This window comes from Manacus vitellinus, unplaced genomic scaffold, assembly GCF_001715985.3.
Source record: "Manacus vitellinus isolate BGI_N305 unplaced genomic scaffold, ASM171598v3 scaffold_98_pilon, whole genome shotgun sequence".
In the NCBI taxonomy this organism is placed as follows: Eukaryota; Metazoa; Chordata; class Aves; order Passeriformes; family Pipridae; genus Manacus; species Manacus vitellinus.
In genome coordinates, this window is record NW_021940910.1 from 916,079 (window position 1) to 936,050 (window position 19,972).

The window sequence follows — 19,972 nt, forward strand, 5'->3', positions numbered from 1 at the left end:
GGCGCCTTTCTAAATCTGAAACACTTTGAAAAACAGAGTATTGAGGGACTTTTTCCAATACTCCGAGACCTGACAATGTTCCCCAAAAACAGGCATCAAGAAGCAGGTCTGCAGCTGAACTACAATGACCCTTTTTTTTTGTTGTTTATGGAACCAGAAGGGGGAAAAAAAAGAAAGGAAAAATGACTCTGCAGGTGTTTCTCAAAATGGAGATTCAAGAAATATGAATACTTACAATTCTTGGCTCAGCAAAACACTTGATTCATGACCTGGAAGAAAAATCTAAATATTTCTGTGTTTTTGTCCAGTTACATGAACAGATACAACAATTAGAGAAGGGAAATGATCCCTGGTGTAATTTTTAAATGAGAGTTCTCATCCATGTTTGTAGAATAAGCCTTTTCTACAGTCAGAGAGAGGAATGTGTTGATGTTTGTTCCACTGCATGATGCCAAGGACAGGTGTTGGGCTTTAAAATAAGAGGGGAAGGACGAGTTTAGTCTTCAAGGATCTGGTGGATAGGAAGGAGTTGCTTGTCTTCAAAACCTTTTAATCTGAACAAATAGACCACAATTTTATGGAAGATGTGTTTCTCTAGTAGATTTAAAGATGGGTAAACAGTTAATGTCTTGAAAGAAAAGGTGAAACAAATGTTACTTGAGACCTTGTCCAGCTTTATCATACAAAGCTTAAGAAAACTCTGCCTGTGTTAAGGATGTATTAATCTTGTCTTATAGATGTTGAGGTGTGACTGAAGCCAACAAAACTGCTCCAGTCCAGAGCAACTGAGGATCTAGGGTATGTTTTATGGCTTTAAAAAAAACATGCTTGGCAGATCTGATCTTCATTGCAAAATACAAAACTGCAAATCAAAAAGGCACACGAATCCATAACTTTGGAAACTGCAAAAGGTCTCAAGCAAAACTGAAAAGGAACAGTATTTTCCTGAGGTGGAAGCTTTGTTAGGTGATGTTAGGGCATGCCAAGAGTGCAGAGGACTCTAAATTCTAAAAGGAAGTGTAAAAATGACTGATACCCCTCTGAATCATGCAGCTTGTAACTAATAGAAAATTTATTTGGTCTTTTATATTTACTTATTTTTTATTATTTTTATTATTCATTTTTCCCCTCAGTGTTTTGAAGAACAAACCTAATGGGATGATTTACATGATGCTCCCAGTTTTAGTTATCTCACTCTGCAAGTATTGCCATTTTATTTTTCTCATGAAGGACTGCTGTGAGTGGGACGAGCCAAGACCAACCTCTCCTGTAAAGGGCTTTAATGTGCTGCTGATCAAGTGACATTAATTTAGTAAGGAGAGATAACATATCTTATTAGACCAAGTCACATAGCAGATAAAAACCCAACAGAATCACAACCAAACTAAACCAGAAAAGCCTTCTGACAAACAAGCTCTTTCTTATAAAGCTGTTATTAAAGGGGAGCTGATGGGCTGCATATTCAAATCTCCCTTTTATATTTGTGTCCTGATGTTGTGAGCCATGATGTGATAGTTAATGCAGGGTTAAATAGTAACCTTTTTTTTGGATTGTGATTTCTTGTAATGATTTCCTCCTCCACAAACTCATAATTTTCTTTTAATTCCCTTATGTAATGAGTAAAATGAATATTCACCTGTCTGAAAGTAATTTTATGATGTTAGAAGGTTTATTACCTAATGTTTGTAAAGTACTTTGAGTCTCAAAGCTGCTATGTATTATCATTATTGACAGTAGAAACAATTCTAGTGATGAATACTACTTTTTCTTGCTGAAAATGGGCTCTAATTTAGATTAATTGAAGCATCTTTTTCATGTTAACATGAAATCCTGTAACTATTGAGAACTGAAAATAACTGGTTTAATGTTTTATGGTATTTATTGGTAAACTTCTTAGGACTGAGACTGCATTATACACATTCATCTATTACCCAGGGTTGTGAATCATGTCAGAGTCCCTTGGTGCTCAAATGGTAAATAATATTATCTGGTAATTATATACAATAAAAAAGTTTGCGATATTCCCTTTATAGTGATTTGACCCCCATAACTTCTCTAACTTAAATTAAAAATGTATTTATTAATAGTCACCATGGAGTGTCACCACAAGCTTTTTATACACTGTAAATAAGCCATGATTAATTATCTTTATGCATTTGATACACTGTAATTTGTTTAGGATTAATGGACTCAGCTCCTCAGTAAATGCTGAGTTCCTCCATATTTCAGCAATGTCTAATCCATTAGCTGCACTAAAGTTTATCTGTAAGAATAAATCAATGAGCTGATGCTTATCAGACATTGTGCTGTTCAAATAGTTTACACTCAATAGTATCTGTAAAAAAACCTCCTGTGTAGTTTGCCACAATTTAAAGGGGAGTTGAATTGCCTGGGGTTATATACCATGGGGATTATTTTCTTTGGTATACTGTCCAAAAAATTATAAAATATGTGTATGTAGCTCCATTCTTCATTGACCATTTATAATGCCATTTTTATGTTTGCAAATATTCATGATTCTGGGGAAAAAAACAAAACAACAAAAGCGGGGAAGGCCACATTTATTTATTTTTAAAGTATATTTTAGAAGCCCAGCATCTTTCAGGTTTAAGTCGAGAGTTTGCATATGGGAAAAAAATCACATAAAACTTATACGAATGGTTAATGTACAAAAATATAGAGAAGAGATGAAATTTGGATAATTTTCAGTGCACCAGGGAAAGTGCTCATATTTCATATCAAATAATATAACAGATGCTGTTGCTGAGTGATAGCTATTCAATATATTATGTGCTCATTAGGTTTATTTCCTATGTATCGCACATATGAACATGCTAAATATCAAAACCTTGTCCCAAAGCACGAGTGAGTTAAACAGAAGAAACAAGGAAGGGAGAGGGAGATGAGATACTCTACATTTATTATAATAGTATTTTGGCATGAACATAGACTTGCCAATTTTTGATTGCAGCATCTGAATATTTTATTTTGAATTAAAGATTACTGTGGCTTGGAAAACAGTTCCTATGAAACCTTACTCTAAAGATAGGGAGAGGTGTGTCAGAAATAGTGAAGGATTGAGGAGAGAAGCAAGATACCACAACTTTTCAGGTTATTCCTTATTTATGCAACTGGGAGACAAAAAATTTTTGGGACAGGTTTCTGCTTGTATCACTTTTCCCCACAATGCCTTGCTGTACTTTTCCAGACTTGCATTCTGCATATGGATGCAGCAAAAACAAATGCTGACAAACTCTTGGGTATATCAGGAGGGGTGTTTTTTGGTCCATCATGACAGAATCACGTCTGGAAAAGGGAAACATGGTACAGTGACAGCTGCTAGTCAGCTTGTGTTACACTGACTGCTTCTTACAGCATCTGCAGAGCAGCATTACAGGACCTTGGGTGGAAATTGAAAGTAGGTACTGATATCAGTCCAATGCTGGCTGTAACTTTATAGACAGCAATAATGACCCTGAAGCACAAAATTTATTTTATCACCTGCCTTTTATAGAATTTGGCCCAACAGCTTTGTAATTTAAATGCATAGGCTTATGATCAAAATAGCTCCTAAACCAATGAAATGTTGGCAATGACATAAATCCAGCACACACCCATTGGTTCACAGCTTTACAGAAGTATAAAAAAGGGGCCTCAGATGATGTGGAAAAAAATGGAGAGTCACTGCTCATGTCCTGATATTCCTGGCAGAGTGTTTCTCACAGAGACCAGGAAACCAGAACCACCCAGAGAATTTTTCCTATGAACAAAAAAATAATTAATTGAGAATAAGAAGGAGAATTGAAAGTTTCCTATAGTGTTTAAAAAAAGAACTTAAGGTATTCTTTATGGTCCTTTGAAAACTGGAGGAACAAAGGCAACATCTCATTCCTTCATGGACTGGTCTCTCTGCAGTGAAGGAGGCTGAGCTGGCTGTCAGGGTTGTTCCTTGCTGCCATAGGCAGGTGAATGAAAAAAGAATGAAGTGAAGAGGTCTTTGGCTGTTGCAGACCTTTGGCTCTTACACCCTTCCATACCAGACTCAGTGTAGCTGAGCCATCAGGGTGGAGTTTGGAGTGAGAGTCATCAGAAGCAATAAAAGCAGGTTTCCAGTTGAGGATGACATGGATTCCTTGCTCAGTTCTATTGTGTGTGCTTATTAATTCTTCACGGAGTCTAAAGGGAGTTTAGGGAGACTTGCTCAGGTGTTGACCTTACCTTTATCAAGATGAAGTTGGTGTGAAGTTTAAGCAGCCATTTGGATTCTCTCTACAGTCTCAGACACGTGTTGAGATGTATCTTGCTTTGAATGCCAACTTATTGGGTGGCTAAATTTGGAGGTGATTTATGCTACCGCAAACTGAGGCTGATGAGATGTTTAAAAACCCCAGATTTAAATCTGTGTTCAGCAGCTCACACTTCAGTTCTGGGAGCTTTGTGCTTTTCTTTGATGCCAATGAAGTTACTGTTTCTTACAATGCAGTCATGCTTGGCCTTGATTTTACATACCAAGGAAGGACTATGAGTGTCAAAAATACTAGACTCTGTCTTCCAGAAGGGTATAAAAATATCCAGCCCATCCATCAAGCTGGGCATAGCACAACTCAGTTTGTCATGACAACAAAGTAATCTGAGAGCTCGCTGATAATGACTCTAATAAATGCCTTGGTGCATGAGAGGCATATCAGCAAAATGACAAATTGATAAAAGAGAAGGTTACACAGGAATGCAAATAAAAAGCTTTCAGTCTGTGTCAAGTATTTCTTCTTGCCTGGTAATAGCTGAATAGAAAGGAAATGAAAGAAATTCTCTTGACTGCAGGATCGAAACCACACAGAGAAAAAGAAACTCCTTATATCATGTGCAAGACGTGCTTGACATAAGTGCATCTACAGCACTCTGAGGAACAAAAGGGGTTTGCTTTAACTGACTCGAGGTACCTAACCTTGGCTACAGAGTTAGGAGTCATATATACATTCAGTAAAGCCTTCAGACACCAATTCAGCCATCAAGGTGAGGTGCTGGAAGCAGAGAGCGTGGCTGTTGCACACTGTGCTCAACTGAAGGTACTGCAGAAACTTAAGGATATGAGGCGGGTTAAACAAGGCCAAATTAGGTATTTCACCTAGGCTCAAGAATCCTGAAAGAACTATTTCAGCATTTTCATATTTTTCTGCTGATTCACAGTTAAAACAATGGTGTTGCTACAACACCTTCTATCCTAACTTCGGGTTATTTGGACAAAGCTCCGGTTTCACCTGAGCCAGCAGGGGCAGTGGGATGTACTGCTCATAAGGTTATCAGGAGGTTGATCTCATCAGTGCACAACCTTATGAAGAAAGCAAATATTTAGCTCCCAGAAGATGCCAAGATGGTCTTGAGCAACGAAAAAAAAAATGACGTCAGACTGTTTTAAATTTTTTGGTTTACTTACACTTACAGTCTCTGAAATAGTATTTCTGTTCCTAAAACATCTAATATATATATATGACTTCTTTAAAAGCCTTTTGTAATCTACCCTTCATCTTCTAAGTCTCCTGAAGACAGGGGCAAACTGTTATCCACCTCTTTTGCACCTCGATCCTTCTTCCCACAGGTAGTTAGTCTCCTGAGAAGCCCTAACTACAAATGTACTACATGTAATCTACCAGCTGTCTTTAGCACGCACTCAGCTCCCGAGGAACTGAGACTTCACTGTATTGAAAGGTTCTGCAACTTTGAATTTTGGTAAAGGTTGTTTGGTTCCCCCCCCTTCCCTCTATTTCTTTTCCATGTTTTGTTGCGGAAAGGTAAGAATTATTTTCAAGTTGTTGAAATGTTGTCTCCGGTGTATTAGGAAATTCTCTACGGGGAAAACTTCTTGGCTTTAGCACAGATTGCATTGATTTAGTCAAATGCACTAGAGAGACAGTAAAAACTTCTAAAACCTCTCCATACTTTTCTCATCCCACATTTCATATGGTTTTATTAGCAGAAACACCACTTATGTTTTGTGTTGCCCCATCTTCCTAGGACAAGGAGAGAAGAAAGGGCCCTCTAGCAATTTTTATTTACAATATTCAGCCTCTTTATGGATTATTCCATTTTCAAATATAATTAAATATAACTGAATATTTGTTTAGTTCTAATGAACATCTGGGATGCTGCTTCCTTCCGAGATTCCAGAAACTGTGACTAGTTGTTATCTAACACCTGGGAGAAAAGGCATAAGGTGGGAAGGATCAACAGATGGTACTCCAGGAGTATGAACGATCCTGCAACCTACTGATGCAGAGCTTTATTCGGCTCCCTGCCTCTTTTTGCAGCTCTACCTGCCCTTTCAGCATCCAGCTGTCAAATCTGCACCCTACCCAGCTCAGCCTCTGTGTTTAGTCTTTGTTACCACCTCTCCTTCCCTCTCTGCAGATTGGCAAAACCACCTGACATGTGAGGCTGTGAGATCTTGTATACCCAAAGGTATTAGAGGAGGTGTTAATTTGTTCCAGCTCTGGAACCCTGTGAGCTGCCCCACAGTTCATTTTTACTCCAAGTTTTTTGAATGGTTTGGTAATTTCAGCTGTAATAGTTTCATGGCAAGGGGATGGAACTAGGTGATCTTTAAGGTCTCTTCCACCTCAAAATGCTCTGTGATTCTATATATTTAGCAGATACTACTAATATCATCTTATTGCTGAGCAAGTAAGTGGAAAATTACAGGGAATGAGTTTCCAGATGGATGTCTAACTAACAGTTACTGTTTGTACCAGCAATAAAGTTCGTAAATAAAGTAGAAGCTTTACATTTGCTGAAGTCCTGAAGCCCAAGGAGACACCAGCTCTCTGTCTGAGGAGATTTTCAATCAAGCAGGATAATCCTTCAGATGCCTGTGATTGATTTTTGTTGCCCAAAGCCTATGCTTGTTCTGTTAAATAATGTATCTGCCCTGCGAGACAGGCTGTAATTCTCTCTCTGCTGGAGCTAAAAGTGTTGTATCCATCTCCCAACTGGGAGCTACACACTCCCTGTACCAGCGTTAGACACGGAAGTCTGGGGCAGATTACAGGAGAAAAGTGAGCACACAACAACATTTCCTTTGTGCATCCTCCCAGCTTTCAGCAGTGTGCAGCTTGGTTATTAATGAAGTTTTCTTGCATGAGCCCATCTAACTTTCTTAATTAGGCTCTCCATAGCCTCCTGAAGCAGGGAGTTGAGCAGTTTAACTACTCACATGGAATCAAGCAGCAAAAACCAAAAAAATAGAGCACATTGTGTGCTGGTGGATACAGGAAAGAATCCTGCAGGCAAACCATTCTGGTGCCCTTGACGAAGGACACTTTATCCAGTTGTGCTAAATGGAGCTATGTGTGGAAAAGGGTGGGGCTCAGCACTGTTAAGACATCTTATTTTGGTCCCCTTTGGGCATTAACCTAAAGTTTATGGGGAAAATATATGGGCCGTGTGTGGTAAAAATATTTTAACTTTTCTGCATGTTCCACTGCTGCAAAGTACAGCAATGAGAAACTTAGGTTTTAGTGTCCATTATGTTTTTTTTTCCCCTTCAAAGTGGAAGTGAAAACAGGGAACTAATTCAGAGATAATTTCATGACCCAAATTACTTTTTGTGCATATATAGCAAAGTACACTAATATAAATTCTGAGCTTAGACTGGATGGTTCACTGAGAAACAGTTTAATTTATCACATTAATTATGTAATTAAAGCATGAAGGAAACAGTGGTTTAATTGAATACAGGCAATGTTTATTTGTTCACACAGGTATTTTGCATCCTTGTAAATTCATCAAATGAAGAAAATGCTTGCAACTCTATAATTGGAGGGCCTAATTTATCCTTTTTTTAACTACCTCCAAATATATAAAAGTTGTTTGTTTATTCATGCGTGGAAATTGAGTAATTTCCTTCTTAGAAAAAGGTAAAGAGTGTAGGAAAGTTAGTTCTTATTGTAGAAATCTGTACAGAAATGCAGAACATATATTCATTTATCTCCCTCTACAATTGTACCATAAAGTAACACATGCTTGATTATAATTCTAAAAGAAAATCTTATCTGCAAACCATATGCTCCGTGATGCCCTTATGCAGATTGTTATTTTTGTCTGACAATATTCAAGTCAACTATTTTTAAAAAAAAAACTCACAAAGCAGTATAACATTTTGCTTTTTGCTTTCATCTCTCACATCCACATACAGATATTTGACACTGCTGGCTTCTGGTGGGATGCATGAACTTTTGTGGGATATGGAGTACAGATGACCTTTCAGCTTCATTATTGTACAGTTCATTTTACTTCATTTGTGCTATTATAATTTTCAGTCATACTAACCAGGCTGGCATTACCTTGCAGTTCTGCTCTTTTATTCTTTCTACAAAAATAAGATTAAATTATTAATCTAAAAGAATTTGCAGCAGGACGGGCTTGGTTTGTTGGTTTTTTTCTCACTTTCCATTTTTATATTCATTATTGATTTGATTTAAATTTTCTTATGGAGACAGTAAAATATTGGAAAGGTAAGTCAGGGAACTGGCAGGGGATCTATTCATGAGTCCCTTTGGTTCTTTCTCCACTCCAAAGCCCAGTCTGTAAAACATGGTTTTAAACAAATAACTTGAGGCTTATGAGTTACTTTCAGTGAGGCTAATGATCTAAATTAAATGACTTACACGAATCAGTCTTGTCAGGATGCAGGACATGCATGTAGGAAGTGAGATGGGCACCTCAACTGGTAACAGAGATAAATGAACTCCTGAACTCGCTATCTGATTATCCCAGCATTCTTGTGCAAGCTTTTTCTTGAAAGGAAGGGGGTGGGAGAAACTCAGGGCAATATAAGGAACAAGATCATCCTCAAGAATCACTGCCATGCATATTGCTGGGTCTGATCATGACAAATTATCTTTTACTTTTTGTATTCCTGCTTTTTTCCCCCCTTGGTTCTCCCTTCTTTACATCATATCCTACACATTTTCCTTTTTTCTTCCTGTCTCGTTTCCTCCATATTCTCTTCTGGCCACATCTGGGGTTGTTGTGAGGTAGAAGCTTTCCAGCTTCAAGACTTATTAAGTCTCTAAAGTGACACTGAGAAAGAATGGAACAAAGTGAGGAGCTGAGACAGTGTAGAGTCTAAAGGCACCAGGACGTGTATTTGAGAAAACTGTCTCAAGTTACGCCAAGGAAGATTTAGATTGGATATTAGAAAAAAATGTCTTCACTGAAAGAAGCATTGGAACAGGCTGTCCAGGGAACTGGTGGAGTCACCATCCCTGGAAGCGTTCAAAACAAGGTGTGGATGTGGCAGCTGGGGACAAAGTTTAGTGGTGGCCTTGTCAGTGCTGGGTTAATGGTTGGACTTGATGATCTTAGAGGTCTTTCTCAGCTGTAACAATTCCATGATCCTGTGATTCAGACTCAGCACTCCATGTCTTCCCTAGCATTTGAAAATCTTGAGAGAGCTCATGTTTGCCAACCGATTAATTAATAGCTAAGTAAGAAGTGGCATTTTTATTGTTGGAGTGCCCATCTGGGATTTTTATGAAGAACAGTTATCAGTTTGACAGAATTCAGGTTTTTTCGTTCGTGATTTGGTAATAAATACGAATTCTGTGGATGGCAAAGTGACATGCACTCATATGTACAGTCAGATGCCTGCCTCGTAAGAGGTACCTGTTCAAGAAAATTAGTTTGAACACCAGTGCAAAACCATGTCTTTCAGAGGAAGGAATAAAAGGTAAATCAGACAGACTGAAAAGTGGCTTTAGAGTTGATGTTGTCAAGCAGCTCTGCCCCAGCTGTGCACAAAACTATACAGCAAAAAAGGACCATGAAAAATCCCTGCTTTTGCAAAGGGATAATTATGCAATAAACAAAGTTACCTTTTAAAATAACCTTGTTGAGGATGAAAATGGAATATTGCATTCAGTTCTAATACCCTTGTATTATGTGTGTGGTACTATCTCATTTTCTGTTCCAGTCCTACCTATGTAATCAGCATCTTGTCTGTCTTCCCAAAATGCACAATTTTATTTTATTGAGAGTCCATTTCAACCCAGACCTAAAATTAGGGGCAGATTCAGAGATGCTCTTACTTTCTCTAAAGTGTTTCACTAATCACTCCCTGATGGCAATAAAACAATTGCCAGGGAAAACACAAATGTAATAATATTGTCACATAAATGAAAAGGCACCACAAATGAAAGCATTTACAGATTATTTGCGTGCCGAAAATACTTGAGAACAGACAAGTGGCAATTGGTTTGCAACGTCTCTGCTGGGAAACTTCATACAGTAATAATTAGTGCTCTGCCACTTATTATTCTAACTTGGTTGGGAGATAGACTGCAAATGACTTTTTAATGGCTTTGGTTGTGAATTTTTCCTTTGTTATCAGACCATAACAGCAACAAGAACAGTGTTCTCACTCTACTCAATCTGCCAAAGTGTCCTTTGGACCAGATGGTTTTGGCTTCACTAAACTAAATTTAAACCATTAAATTATTGCACCGTATCCCGCGTTATCATCTTGGCAGACCTGGCAGCTAGAAGCTGGTTTCCATCAGTAGGTTTTGGTCCAAGGTAAAAATTTACTCAGTTGGGAATGATTTAAATTTATTCAGTTATTTGCTTTATTGGTGCTTCCTTCTACCACTCATTCATATTCCCAACTTCATCCAGGCCTCCTACAACGCGGGATTGGTGATTATTGTTTTCGTTGGGAAGAGATGGTTGGTGTTGACAAAACATAGGATCAATAAGGAATTGTAAGTGATCAATTCTCTATTGTTCTCCTGTTCTTTGATGTTTCCCAGAGTTAGGTCACCTGGGGAAAGAGTGGAGATAAACAAAAGATTAAGGTAGTTAGGAAAAATGAGGGGAGTAATGAAATTCTAGTCCTTTGACAGATATGAGTGGAATATCAATAATGACTAAATGCATTTGTAGTGTTTGCTGTAACAATCTAAATAACATAATAAGGTCTCCTGTTAATAAAAAAGATTGAAAAATATTAAGGACACTTTATTGTAATAAAAATTAGCAATTTCTATTCATTTTCATGTATTTATAGTACTATATTAGTCACCATAAAAAATGTGAAGGGTTTTAAAAAGAGATTTTGCTGTTTTTTTTTCTTTTTCTGCTATATAAGGAAATCATTGTACCTTTATGATAATTGCAAGGGTTTTTTTTTAAAGAAAATTGAAGAAAACAGAATGAAAAATCCTACCTATCTTTTCAGTGAAAAGCATTTCAAAGATCATTTTATACACAATGTGGAAAAAAAGCAATTACTGCAGGCTCTGAAATCAGGAGTTAAAGAGACAAAATAACAGGACAGAGATAAACAGTTGTGAGGGGAACTAAAATACTAGTATGGGGATGAGTGCAGTAAATGAATAAGACTTGGTTAATGACACAAGAAACTGAGGAGTAGAATGGGGACGGCAGTCTGAGAAAAACTCATTTTGTGAAGAAGGGTGGAAAAGTTCTAGCAGAGTGACCTATAGCTCAGATATTGACTGGAGAAGACTGGAGCATATCGATCACCAATCCACTTCAACACTGAATAAGCACTGAAATCAGAAGGTGGTGCTTTTTATGTTTGGCTAAACAAAGGCTAAGAATGTTCTGGAAAATTTAGAAGTGAAAAATAAGCTGCACTGAGGGTGAATTTGATTTATGTTATACAGAAATAGGTAAATTTTTTGGTGTGCATCCAAGATCACAGAACCATAGAACCACAGAACCACAGAACCACAGAATTTTTGGTGTTAGGGACACCTTCCACTAGACCAGGTGGCTCCAAGCCCCATCCAGCCTGGCCCTGAACACTTCCAGGGATGGTGCAGCCACAGTGTCTCTGGACAAGGTATTTGAGTGCAAATGACTGAATTTGTAGAGAACGAAAATTAAGAAGGAAGAAATTAAGAAGACCTTCCACTTAAATTCCCTAGACTGAAGAATCCACATATAAATCCAACTTTTAACCAGTTATAATGGCAAACAATTCATGATGATCATATCATACCACTAATCATGCTGTAATTGTCTGTGATCTCTCTGAATTCATCCTAATTTTTGTTGGCATGACATAAAAAGGATATTCCAGGATCTCCACGGTCACCCTTCTAACTCCTTTCACCTTAGTTTTCTCCATCTTGAAGTCAGCAGTTCTCTACACCACTGTGGGGGAATGTGAATGCCTCTCTAATGTGGAAAAAGAAAAAAAAAGGTTGTGTGGAAAATTAAGGCAAGAAGAAATTAATGAAAATGCAAGTAGCAGCAGTAATTAAAGCCTCTGTCTTTATAAAGATACTAAATGTCCTCGTTCACTTCTTGTTCACATTGCCTGCCCCTTTTCCATGGCATGTGACCATATGTTTAACAATTAGCTTGGAACAGATTTTTCTGTGCAATTTTTATTGCCCTTATGTCAATCCTAGGCTGTATTTTGCATAAAATTAGTCAAAAAATCAGTGGAAAAAGAAAGTATAATTTTAATTGCAAATTAAAGTGCTGTGATCAATATTCCAAACATGCTGAGCTATAATATCAGAAACCGTACTAAGAATAACATTTATATGCAGCTATTCCTTTCTGACAGATTTTCTGCCTAAATACCATGCCCAGTAAGGAAAAGAAGACAAACAGTGAAAAATCTCATTCTGGGAACACACTGTGTGATCAGGAGAACAATGTAGAAATCAAAGATGTCCCCGAGGGATATGTTTGTCTGACTCAGTTCAAAACCCTTTAAACTGGTCTTTCAGAAGAACATGATGCTCTTATTTGTTCTGTTTTGCAGCAATGTGCTGATTAATGCTTGTGCAAATTTTGAGAAAAGTAGTTTGGCATAAGGATTTGCTTTCCTTCACCCCTTCTGCTCTCTCTTTTTTTTTTTTTTTTTTGTGGACTCAGAAGCTGACTAAGCCAAGATCAAACTTAAAGAGGACACTCAAAGAAACTTTGGTGCAAAAAGAGGTAGCAAATACTGAGGCTTCTGTTGTTGTTCCTTGTTGGGGGAAGGCAGAATTCTACAGCTGTGTCATAGCTCCATATTTACAAAAAATAATTATAAGCAATCTTTCACTGACACAAGAGATTTCCAGATTTGGAAGTGATTCCTGGGATATCAAGCTTCCCCTAAAAATGTAGGCAACTATGTCACAGAATCATAGAATCATAAACACATAGTAGAATAAAAAACTAATAGAATCCTAAACACATAGTATTGTAAAATCATAAAGTCATAATCATAGAATCACAGAATGGTTTGGACTGGAAGGGGACCTCAAAGATCATCCAGTTCCACCCCCTCTGCCATGGACAGGGACACCTTCCACTATCTCAGGTTGCTCGAAGCCCCATCCAACCGGACCTTGAACATTTCCAGGGATGGGGCAGCCACAGCTTCTCTGGGCAACCTGTGCCAGGGCCTCACCATCCTCACAGTACAGACTTTCTTCCCCATATCTAATCTGAACCTGGTCTCTGCCAGTGTGAAGCCATTCCCCTTTTCCTGTCATTCCAATGCCCTCTCCAGCTCTCTTGTAGCTCATAGGCACTGGAAGGGGGAGGCTTCTCTTCTCCAGGCTGGAGACCCCCAGCTCTCCCAGTGTGTCTCCAGAGCAGAGGTGCTCCAGCCCTCTGAGCCTCTTCGTGACCTCCTCTGGATTTGCTCCAGCAGCTCCACATCGTTCTGATGTGGGAGTCCCAGAGCTGGACACAGCACTTCAGGTGGGGTCTCACCAGAGCAGAGGGGCAGAATCATCTCCCTCAACTTCCCGACCACGCTGTGGGGATGTAGCCCAGGATACAATTGGCTTTCTGGGATGCCATTGCACAGTCTTCAAGGAACAAACTTAAAGGCAGTTGCACAGCAGATACTACAGAAAAAGAATGTGCTCTTTTTAAGTATTGACCTCACAGTCTCTGCTGGCCAGGGTGTTATGAGTACTATGGTGATGATCTCATATAAAAAAATCTCCACTAAGCAGCAAACACCTAGCAGAAGAGGTGAGAATAGAGGAATAGAGTCCTCCTTCTAGATTAAAATATCACAGATATTTTTAGTGAAAACCTCACTTTACCAGAGGACTGATGCTGCATAAAGCAAACTTGCTGCTCCACTGTTTTCTCTGCCCTGATCTTTCCAGTGTAAGCAATGAGATTCACAAAACAACTTCTTACATCACAGCAGGAGTGGGGAAAAGCTTGCTTTAAAATACAGCATGTTATTTCATCTCTGTGTGAGACAAAATACTAGGAATCTTACTTTCCTGCAGAATATTTACCTGCCTTGGACAGAGTTGCAAGTTTTAAGTAAGTTTTGCAGAAAAAAATCTGCAGTCTGACATCTCCCACAGTGAAGTGCTCTAAGAGCATATTGTGAAGCATTTTGAAGGGGAACAGAGTAAAATGTGTCATCATTAAAAAAAAAAAAAGTTGCTGGGAAAACTCAGCAGGAAAATGTATAATCTATTTTGGGTGGAATGGAAAAAAAAATACAGGAAATATGAGCAACCAGGTTTAGTGGAAGGTGTCCTCACCCATGACAGGGGTGTTAGAACTAAATGGTCTTTTGAGGCCCTTCCAACCCAAAACATCCTACAGTTTTATGATTCTATGACTCTGTGACACAGTTGCCTACACTGTTATGGGAGGTTTGATGTCCCCAGGATTCTACGATTCCATGATACCGTTTCTAGTTAATGCCTAGGGCACAGAAGGACTAACTCTGCTCACTGATTATGGATCTCTGTTCCTCTGGTGGTTGGATCCCACAGAAATTTTAGTCTAAGATACAGCTGGGGACATCTGAATTGAGGCAATATGCCAGCTGCCAAGGTGCCACATTAAAACCCACTGGGGACCCGTGCAGAGGTGCTGAACATTTGATTACTGGGGAGATTTAAGCTTGTTGGGAGGTAAATGGACTCACTGGTTAGGACAGGGCTAAAATCAAGAATATAGGTTGAAGTCTTCATCTGTGGATGGAATTAAGCAGGAAAATGCTGTCATTAGCCTTGCAAAAAGTTGCTTGGATGTCTAGACCAAAAGGAACTAGTGCAGTCAAGAGGCCAACCAAACAAAAGAGTGAGTGCCAGCATGTTCAGAGACTGTTGTGAGAGTCAGGTGGCCAGAAAGACTGTACAGCAATCTCAGATATGACGAATGAGAGATGTTTCACTCTGCCTGTCCTTTTTTCTACTTCTGAGAGTGGTGTTTTGCAAAACATCTGCCAGCACGAAAAGCGGGGTCTGTTTTCCTGTCCCCTCTGCACTTCTGCTGCTTCCCTTGTACTCTATCTACAGACACAGGAGCTTGCAGAGAGAGGATGTGACCTGGGTACAGTTTGGGATTGTACAACTGAAAGGTCCTCTGCAGGCACAAAAGCTTTGTGAGTAGAACAAAAAAATAGAAAGAACAGTTTTGCTGTGCCTTGTGTGCCGTGAGCAGAGTCAGGAATGCACAGGAGGTGAAAGCTCCCTCTGCTCTCCCCAGGCTGTGTGTTAATCCAGTGCTGCAGCTGGGTGGAACAATGGGTACAGTGGAACAGTGGGTGCAGAGGAGACAGTGTGTGCCCCACGAGTGTTTGGAGAGGTTATACTTGCAACTAGCTCTACTCTAAAGTTGGTTTGCCCAGATTAGGCTCTAAACAGGTCATCACAAGTGATCAAGTTGACTCTTCTCAGATGAAGTGGCACCAATACTCTGGGCATGTGTTGTTGTGGGGATGGACACCACACTGGGATTTCACGCAGAAAAGCCTTTATTTCATACAAACATGGACAATTTATAGTCTCCCCTAGTCAGCGTGTTTCACCACCATTGGTGCCCTTACTACATACACATCTTAAGACTGGCTGCTCTATAGCTTCTGCAACTCGGGGTCACTCAGCAAACAGTCCAGGCTCTCTGGCTATCAGAGCTACCATGCAGCTCTGTCCTCCCTGTCCACCTTCTCATCTTTGTTGTTTACATTCCTTCACAACTTCACAGCTGCAACCACTCGAATTCAGGGCCCAAGGTGTCCACAGTTCGATTGCCTCCCACAGACATGCTCTTCCATGGAAAAGGTAAAGTAAAATCTGTGTGTACCTTATCTGTGGACTTCTAAAAACATATGGTAACAGCTGTGGAAAAAGACTGAAAGTGGCCCACCAGGAAACCTCAACATCTCAATCCCGCAGTTGCTGAGCTTGAAAAAAATCTGGTAAATGATGATGTTCAAATTGATAGAGAGTAGATTTAGAGTAGATATCAGGAAAAAATTCTTTACTGTGTAAGTGATGAGGTACCGGAACAGGTTGCCCAGAGAAGCTGTGGCTGCCCCAACCCTGGAAGCGTTCAAGGCCAGGTTGGATGGGGCTCTGAGGAACCTGGTCTTATGGGAGGTGTCCCTGCCACAGCAGCAGGGTTGGAACTAGATGATCTTCAAGATCCCTTTCCAACCCAAACCATTCTGTGGTCCTATGATTCTGTTAAGGAACACATATAGTTCTGGTAGCTGGGTGTGCAGCTGCAGTGAGGGCTGCAGCCTGATCTGTGGGAGGCTGAAGCCCCAGGGACACTGAGAAACGTCAGGAGCCTCAGACTTTCCCACATTTGGACTGCTAGAATATAAAAGCCCAGGGGTTCCTTTGTTCAGAGTCCCTCCTTCGAGTCACCCAGCTCTAGATGTTATTCTGTTATTGCATCAAGATTAAAGTATTTGAAGGATCTTCACTTCCGTGACTCTGCTGTGGGAAACCTGGTGTTGAGGTGTTAAGGAAACCTGGTCTGACTGTGTGAGTGTGATGTGTGCAGGGAGCCAAGTGGGGCACCTGTGGGGTCAATGGGGCCGCTGCTGTGAAGGGACCTCGGTCCTAGTGCAGGTACTGTGGGTGTGACTCCTGAGGTGACTCCTAGATGGTCCCACAGGGAAGTTTCCTTAACAACTCCATGATTCCCCTTTTCAGTTAATTTTTCAGAATTCCACTTGAGGAAGTAGCTTAATCCCACTGTTCTTCATGCATAGAATTAACCTAGGGGGGTTGGCAACCCTGCAAACACCTGTCAGACCTCAATGGAAAAAGGAGCCAAGGAAATGTCAATTTTTATTACAAACTTTATTTTCACATGCCGTTCAAGCTGCTAATGGGATAAGGCTTTCTTGTTTCTGTTTTGTTTTTAACAAAAAAACAGTGTCTCTCTCTTCTTAAAAGCAATGGCTGCTTCTTAAAGCAATAAGATTTTTCTTAGTAAAGACTCAGCACATAATCTTGAAAGCCTAAGGGTGAAGTTTAACCACTTGGAAAAATGACCTTTTGTACTATTATGAGAACTAGATAGCAGGCTTTGGTGCTCAAATTTTGTTCCTCCTCTGTCACAGAAAACAATTCAAAAGCTGTTGCTCAGTGTGTTGGTTTGGGCTGGGGGAGAGTTAGTTTTGAAACTGGAACAGAGCATATATAGGACAGGTGATCCAAACTGGCCAAAGGGATATTCCACATCAAGGGGACAGAAGGAAGGAGGAGGGACATGCTGGACACCTGCTGGAAACTCAACTCAGTGGAGAGTAGCCAGACTAGGAGGTTCTTGGAGTTTGTGGAAGAGAACTTCCTAGAGCAGCTGTGCCTCTTCTGCCAGACAACCAGTGACAGGACGAGAGGACTTAGTCTTAAGCTGCACCAGAGTAGGTTGGACATTAGGAGGAATTTTTTCACAGAAAGGCTGATTAGACATCGGAATAGACTGCCCGGGGAGGTGGTGGAGTCACTATCCCCAGAGGTGTTAAGGAAAGACTGGACGTGGCACTTGATTGTGTGACATCCAGGAATGGTGTTCAGTCATAGGATGGACTCAATGACCTCAGAGGTATTTTCCAATCTATTTGATTCTGTGATTCTGAGGGGATGTTCGGAGTTGTAACATTTGTCTTCCCATGGGCGGGCAGGTGTTCACCCATTTACAGGGAAACTGGGCTCTGTCACCAATGGTGACTTGGGAAGACAAATGTTGTGACTGCAAACCTATCCCCTTCCTCTTCCTTCTCCCCTTCTCTTTCATATACTGAGCATAGTGGTCTGTTGTGCTGTCCCAGCTGTGTGTGCTCCCAACTCCCCGTGCAGCCCCAGCCCAAACCAGTGCCTGGGAAAGCTGCAATTGCCTACTGGAGGACCAGGAAGGTGCCTGGGCTGCCCTGCTGCACTGCAAACATCAGCACAACACAGAGCTGCACCTCGGAGGGTCCAGTCAGCAGGAGCCTGCAGGAATGGGAGGAGGGCAGCACCCGGAGCTCCCAATCGTGCCACTGAGGCAAACTCTCCCAGGCTGATCCCACCAAATTTTGCATCCAGCAGGCAATTTCCTCCACATCTAAATAGGAGCCTGTGCAGAGGGTGGATAGGAGGTGAGAGCTATGGTTGTTGTCAGAGGGGTGGAGAAAACAAAACATATCCCCTGTCCCTGAGCATGTGCACTCCAGCACCACACGGATATTGCAGCACCTCTCTGGCAGGTGCATCCCACCATACAGCTCCAATCTGAAAGAGTATCCGGGGGGTGGCTGCAGGACCACAACCAGCAGGTACATGATTCGGTCCTCAAAGACATTCCAGGATTCATGGATACCATCCTTCCCAATGGCTGGGTGCATCTCTGGCATGGAAGTCTTCTTGCAAATCACTCGGCAGACACGGAGGAGGTCACGCACCAACTTCTGCACATCCCTGCACATGTCAGACAGTTCCTGCGTTGGCAATACATTGTGCACAGAAAACATCCGAACACTGGGGTGTTGTTCCTTGAGGTCCTTCTTCTCACTGTCATCCTCCTCCTCCTCGATGCTGGAGTTGTCCTGCTCAGGGCAGCTGCGAGAGGCAAGATGCATTTGCCAGGCCACCCAGCAAATCTCAGCGAGCACGGCTGCTGCAGCAGTGCAAAAGGGCCAGCGCTGCAATTTGGGAAGCAGTGAGGCTTCTTCCAAGGGGCTGGTCAGCTTAACGTCCTGCCAAAGCCATGTCATCACCGGACGCAGAAAAACCTCATGCAGCTTCATCCACTGGGCCGTGGCCACACTGACTATAAGATCGTGCATCTTTCCCAGCAGGATGGCCACCACAGCCAGGAGGAGTGTGATTGCCACTGCCATTTGTGAAGGACTGAAAAAAATTATGAACATTATAACTGGTTAGAAACAACTCTGTCTGTGTGGGAGGGGGCAGATAGGGTTCTGCCAAGGTGGAGTGGTGCACTGCTCCCCCCCCATAATCCATCCTTCTTGAGAGTTTCTTGTGCAGCAGTCAGTCACTGGCACACCAAGAGCACTACCCCACACCACACCCCCTGGAGCCCGTAACCAGCCCCAGAATGGTTGGCACACTGAAAGCCCCACCAGAGCTAATAAAATCAAGACCACGTGGCCTTCACATTGGCATAACCCTACTGTTCTTGGACTTCTGGTAGCTGATTCTATGATGGATTTAAAGTGGTAGCTATAATTCTCTCTCTTTCTTTTCTTCTACTTCTCTTAATTTCCTTTTCTTGATACTTGGGTAACTTAAACCTGGATGGATTGGAATTTTCTAAGTCAGTGCTTTGTGAAATGCTTTAGGTTGACTTAATGTTTGTTTTAAACTTTTGCCAAGTTCCCTTACTTGGCAAAGTTTACCAATAAAAGTGTGCTATTTTGACTCCTTGAAAATAGTCGTAGCATTTTTCCTGTGTGCAGCCTCAAGGTATAAAAGAGCTGAAGGCCACTTTAATAAATCCGTCCAGTGGGTTTTGGGGCCTTGTATCTTTTTGACACAAAACCCCTTCAATGAGCTCATGAGAAGAGCCTGGGGTCTTACACCATGGCCTGGAGGACATAAGAGAAAAGTTTCCTCAGCGGCTTGAGGTGGGAGGGAGCACAGGGATCGAGGCTTGAAGGGAAGGCAGCGCCTGGCTGCAGACAGCACAGGGCCCATCCTGCCCCAGCCCGGAGCCTCCTTGTCAG

The 19,972-nt window shown here is 41.0% G+C and overlaps 1 protein-coding gene across 1 annotated transcript; it reads right to left on the bottom strand.

Moving 5' to 3' along the window:
• Window positions 1–17,500: 17,500 nt before the first annotated feature.
• Window positions 17,501–19,503, bottom strand: LOC108642071 (inositol 1,4,5-trisphosphate receptor-interacting protein-like 1). The gene is made up of 2 exons (XM_018086541.1): window positions 19,421–19,503; window positions 17,501–19,136 (listed from the first exon to the last, which is right to left on the bottom strand). Exon 2 carries the CDS (start codon window positions 19,124–19,126, stop codon window positions 18,143–18,145), a length of 984 nt encoding a protein of 327 aa, XP_017942030.1. The 5' UTR covers window positions 19,127–19,136; window positions 19,421–19,503; the 3' UTR covers window positions 17,501–18,142.
• Window positions 19,504–19,972: the final 469 nt, after the last annotated feature.

Excerpts from the sequence above, each read along its gene's own strand:
- LOC108642071 (XM_018086541.1), bottom strand. The coding sequence starts at position 19,126 with ATGGCAGTGGCAATCACACTCCTCCTGGCTGTGGTGGCCATCCTGCTG.